The sequence below is a fragment of the Bison bison genome, unplaced genomic scaffold (assembly GCF_000754665.1).
Source record: "Bison bison bison isolate TAMUID 2011002044 unplaced genomic scaffold, Bison_UMD1.0 scf7180017849978, whole genome shotgun sequence".
Classification (NCBI taxonomy): domain Eukaryota; kingdom Metazoa; phylum Chordata; class Mammalia; order Artiodactyla; family Bovidae; genus Bison; species Bison bison.
The window spans coordinates 23,282-28,098 of NW_011480551.1; the positions used below are offsets into that span (position 1 = coordinate 23,282).

At 66.6% G+C, this 4,817-nt stretch overlaps 1 protein-coding gene across 1 annotated transcript in view; it reads right to left on the minus strand.

Moving 5' to 3' along the window:
* Nucleotides 1-4,817, minus strand: part of LOC104994664 (exonuclease mut-7 homolog) — a 40,923-nt gene that overhangs the window by 23,275 nt on the left and 12,831 nt on the right. The window contains 7 exon segments of the mRNA XM_010848317.1: nucleotides 1,816-1,971; nucleotides 2,509-2,672; nucleotides 2,748-2,910; nucleotides 3,378-3,487; nucleotides 3,590-3,800; nucleotides 3,969-4,092; nucleotides 4,494-4,660. Coding sequence (XP_010846619.1) covers nucleotides 1,816-1,971; nucleotides 2,509-2,672; nucleotides 2,748-2,910; nucleotides 3,378-3,487; nucleotides 3,590-3,800; nucleotides 3,969-4,092; nucleotides 4,494-4,660 — 1,095 coding nt within the window.

A 4,817-nucleotide genomic window follows, 5' to 3' on the forward strand; every position in this document is an offset into this window, starting at 1 on the left:
CCCCGCCACGGCAGGCCAGCCGTGAGGACAGGCCCTGGGAGCTCCGAGCACAAGGCCGAGGGGAAAGTGGGCAGAGTCAGTCCGTAGCCACGGGCTGGAGCTGCAGCCGTGTTCCCAGGAAGAAGCACCTCACCTGCCACACCCCTCGGGAGGGCACTGGGCCTGGGGCCTCAAGACTGCCATGTTCCAGGTTCTGAGGTCCAACCCCCTGGCTCTAGTCTAGGTCCTGCTGGGCTTTAGCACCTGCTCTGTCTGGGCCATCCTGACCCCAGCAGGTCCCCAGACTCTGCCCCTCCCGCAGCCCTGCTGCGTCTGAGGTGCCTGTTACAGAAACCGATTCCTGGCTCCCGTGTCCACTGGTTTGCCTCTGTGGCTGCAGCCACTTAAGCGTGAACTCAAACTGAGTTCTGCGGGGGTGGGAGTGGCCAGGCTCTGGGGGTGCCCTGTGCTCCCTGGCCCCTGTGACTGCTGACACCTCGTCTGGGATCCTCAGGAAACCAGGCTGGCCTTCTTGTCTCAGCCTCTGTAAGCTAGAAACAACCCCAGCGGGAGGACTGAGGGATTTCCGACAGGGACGGCGGCCAGAGCCACTCTTGACACGATCACGCCTCCTTCCCTGGGAGCCGGGACCAGGCCTCCGGAAGACCTGGCTGTGAGGGGCCAGGGCTGAGGAAGGTGGACGTGGGGGCTGGTTCGGGAGGCAGATGCTTCCTCCTGGCTCAGCCCTACCTCTGCATCCCTGGGCAGAAAGCCCCTCTGTTCTTCTGGCCCCAGCTTCCTCGTTAGCAAGGGTGGGAAGGCTGCCGAAACATCCAGCGGGCTGTCCAGTGTTCAGGGAAGGGCTGCCTGCCAAGCTCAGACCCCACTCCTCCCACCATCCCCTCCCCGCCCCATGCCCCAGTCGCCCGCCTGCTGAGCCTGGGGACCCTTCCCAGAAGAAGGTGTCCAAACGCATAGAAGAAACCACACATAGTTACGTAATTTCGACCTGGCCACCTCTGTGCTCTCTTGCGGCTGCACAAGTCACAACAGCCTGCGTGTCCATCAGTGGCCGGTGGATGGATCCACTGTGGTCCATCCGATGGAATGTTATTTGGTTGTAAAAAGGATTGAAGCACTGACAGATGCTACAACACAGACGAGCCCGGGAAACACCACGCTCGTGAAAGAAGCCAGGACCAAGAGGCCATCAGCACAAGTCCGCTGGCATGCAATATCCAGAGCAGCCAGAAATCAGGCTGCCAGGGCCAGGGGCGGGGCCTGGAGGGGCGGAGCCTGGTCGGGGGCGGAGCTTGGCCGGGAGTGGGCGGGGCTTGGAGGGGGCCCCTTCACGGGAGGGCGGGGGGATGAACGGTCTAGAACCCCCAGTGGAGATAGCTGCGCCAAGCACACCGTGAATCGTGGGGAGAGGGAACCACATCTCAGTGAACCCAGTAAAGAACGTTTACCGGTCACATCCTCACTCCTGAATTCTGAGACCTCTGCTTGTGTTCGGCAGGGCCCTGGGGCTTGTGTTTCCCCCTCGCCCCTTCCCCGGGTGTGAGCACCAGCTTCTCGGAGAGAAGGGCCCCAAGGGTACGCTGCGGCGTTTTCGGGGCCGGGAGCACCCAGGGTCTGCCCGCACCAGGCCCACCCTGCAAAGGAGCCTGCAGACCACAGGTGCTGGACAGCTACAAACGTCTCCAACCCGGCAACCGGGGGAGCCCTGCCCCACCTCGGGATGGGGGGTCACGTAGCTGGGGCGCTGCTGCCGCCACGAACACCCCCCCCCCCACCCGGGCCGCGCAGGGACGCAGGGGGCCCGCGCCCGCTCACCTCGGCGGCCTGCCGGTGGTCCTCCCCAGAGTGCAGCACCCGCACGTCGACGCCCAGACAGCGGAGGGTCCGCCCCAGCCCCCCCAGCATGCTGTCACACACCACGCGGAAGGCCCGGGCCGGGACCTCAGGGGCCGCGTCCTCAGGCGAGAGCACCTGCAACACAGCCTGGCTCAGCAGCCGGGCGTCTGGCCCACGCGGGCGGGCAGGGTCTGGGGCAGGGGGCAGGGGGCAGGCGGGGAGGGAGGGCTCCCAGGCGCTCAGCGCCTGTGAGCCATGTGTACTCAGTACAGAAAACAGCAGGGAAGCAGGGAACACAACCCCAGACCACCCAGGACCTCAGGGGGCTGGCACATGTCTCCTGGGGGTGGGGTGCATACTGGAGTGGGCCAGGGTCTCAGGGGCACAGGGGGACATAGCCAGAGGCTGCCCCGGATGTTGGCGGGGGGCGGGGGCACACGGGGACATAGCCAGAGGCTGCCCTGGATGTTGGCGGGGGGCATGCCAGGCTGGGGACCCCTCCTCTTGTAGGACACTAACCGCCTGCCCTGCCTGCTTTCCTTTGGGGCAGAGGGTCCAGTGTGGATGGACACAACCCCTACTCCAGGTCTCCAACCCTGTGAGGTCCCAGTCTTAAGGAGAATGGTTCTTCCCATGAGAATCCTTATAAAGGGCCTAGGGGGCTTCACCTACTTGCCAGGGAGAGGCCGAGGCCTGCTGCAGGGGCGGCTCCCAAGTCCTGTGTCTCTCGCTGCGTCCCAGCCTCAGGCTCCAGGGCAGGGCCCCTGGCAGGTGGAAGCGGGCAGGCTCTCTGCACAGCGCCCAGTACACCTCCAGCAGGCAGTAGGCATCTGCAGCTAGGGTGGGCAAGGTCAGCCTCAGCCTCCAGTGTGGGGGGTGTGGGGTCGCGGGACGGGAGAGGTGGCGCCCACCTGCATAGACCAGCTGCCCCTCTCCCAGCGGCCGCCGGTCCCAGTTGGAGAGCTGCTGTGTCTTGTCCAGCGGCTTGCCCAGCACCTGCTGTACCAGAAGGCTGAGGCCCCGCGGCCCTGCGGCCCCGTCCACAGCTGGGGCTGGCCTGTCCGCCACCCGCATCTGCAAGACAGCACCCCCTGGGGGTGAGGCGCTTGCCCTGGAGGGCAGACAGCACTGCACACGGCTGGCTGCCCCACGGGGGGGCCCTGGACAGGCCCTGTGCCCGCCATGATGGACAGTGTCCTGAGAGGCGATGCTGGAGGCCCGGGCAGGCTGTCTCGGGGTCTCAGGGCCTCAGGGCTGGGGTCACCCGCCCACCAGTCAGCGCTGTGGCCCACATCTTAACCCCCAGGGGTGTGCTGAGAATCCTGGAGGCAGGGGCAGAGCTTGGCTCACCCTGGGGAGTGTGGGGATGTGTGGCAACACTCTCTCCTGAGGGACCCTGTACTCTGGGTCCCTGGTGACCTGTGGCCAGGGATCAGGGCTGGGGCCAGGCAGGAACAAGTCCTCAGTGAGACCGCTGCCGGGAGCTGCTGTGCGGGTAGCTCTGCAGAGCAGGGAGCCCCCAGCCCACGCCCAGTGCTGACCTGTCTGTGCACCTGCAGCAGGTCCAGGCTGCCCTGCAGCTTCTGCCCAGCCTGTGCCAGGGCTGGATAGGACGTACCCAGGCTCCGCAGGTCCCCCGCCATCCCATAACCTGCAGTTGGGGGATGCTGCTGTGACGGGGGCCAAGGGAGAGGCCAGTCTCACACCCTCCCCCAGGTCCCTCAGGGCTGGGGCGAGGGCGGGTGCTACTCACCCAGCTTGGTGATGGAGGGGTCTGAGAGCAGCTGGGACACCAGCTGGGAGAAGGCGCGGGGTCCCTGCCCTCCCGCGGGACTTGAGAGCCGGGGCAGGTCCAGCAGGAACACACGGCCCTCCACGGCAACCTGCATGAGCGACACCCGGGGCCGGCCGCCTGTGCCGAAAGCTGGTCTCCACTCCAGGTCCACACCGACCACCTGGCCCGGCTGCAGACACAGAGGCTGGTTGGAGCAGCGAGGCAAGTGCTGCAGTCCAGGGGAGGCGGCCTCTGTGGCAAGGGCTGGCCCAGCCGTGCATGCCAGTGTGGCCGGAGCCCTCTGAGGCCGTGGTGAGCAGCCCCTGGCGCCGGCCGCCCACGGGGGCTGGGCACACACCTGCAGGAGCGTGTCCTCATGCCTGGCCAGCTCCTCCCAGGAGGCCAGGAAGTAGATGTCGTCCCTGGAGATAGGCAGCTGGTAGCAGTCATCCCGCCTGTCCTCTGAAGGTGCCTTGGCTGTCCTGGGGAGGAGCAGAGCTGCAGAGCCCCTGCTGCCCCCCTGACATCCCCAGCTGGCTGCAGGGCCAGGGGAGCCCTCAAGGCTGTTACGTGCCCGGGGCCTTCGGGGTCTGCTCCCCACGCGTCTGCCCTTGCACACTGGGGACAGCCAGGTCCCCAGGCCCCCCCGGGTCCTCTCCTGGGGCTATGTGGCCCGGCTGAGGCACCCGGCTGCTGGGTCTTTGCTGGAACCTGAGGAGGAGCAGGACCTGCCTGTGTGTCTGCACACCGCTCACGCGCCCTGCACCCCCTCCTCGGCCCTCCCTACTTCTAACTCCCAGCCCCCAGTCACTTTCCGAGGGTAGGGACCCAAGGGCGTGTCCTCCTTCTGGTCTCCCTCCCCCGGAGCCTGGGGGATGCTCACCTCTCCTGGAGCCTGAGTTGGCTCATTTCTGCCACTACTGTGGCTGGGAGTCGCTCCACAGGCAACGAGAGATCCAGGGCACACTGGGCGACCATGGCCACGTCTTCCAGAGAGGCCAGCAGCTGTAACAGCTGCTCCTGCAGGCACTCGTCCTGCCCCACCAGGCCCTGGGGGACGGGATGTGGGCTGCTCCACAGGGTTGGCCCCAAGGGGGTGGGCCCATCCTGTCAGGCCCCAGACCAAGACCACCCCTCAGACTGGCCCTGACCTCCCCTCAGACTGGCCCCAACCTCCCCCTCACACCTGGCTCTGAATTCCCCCTCA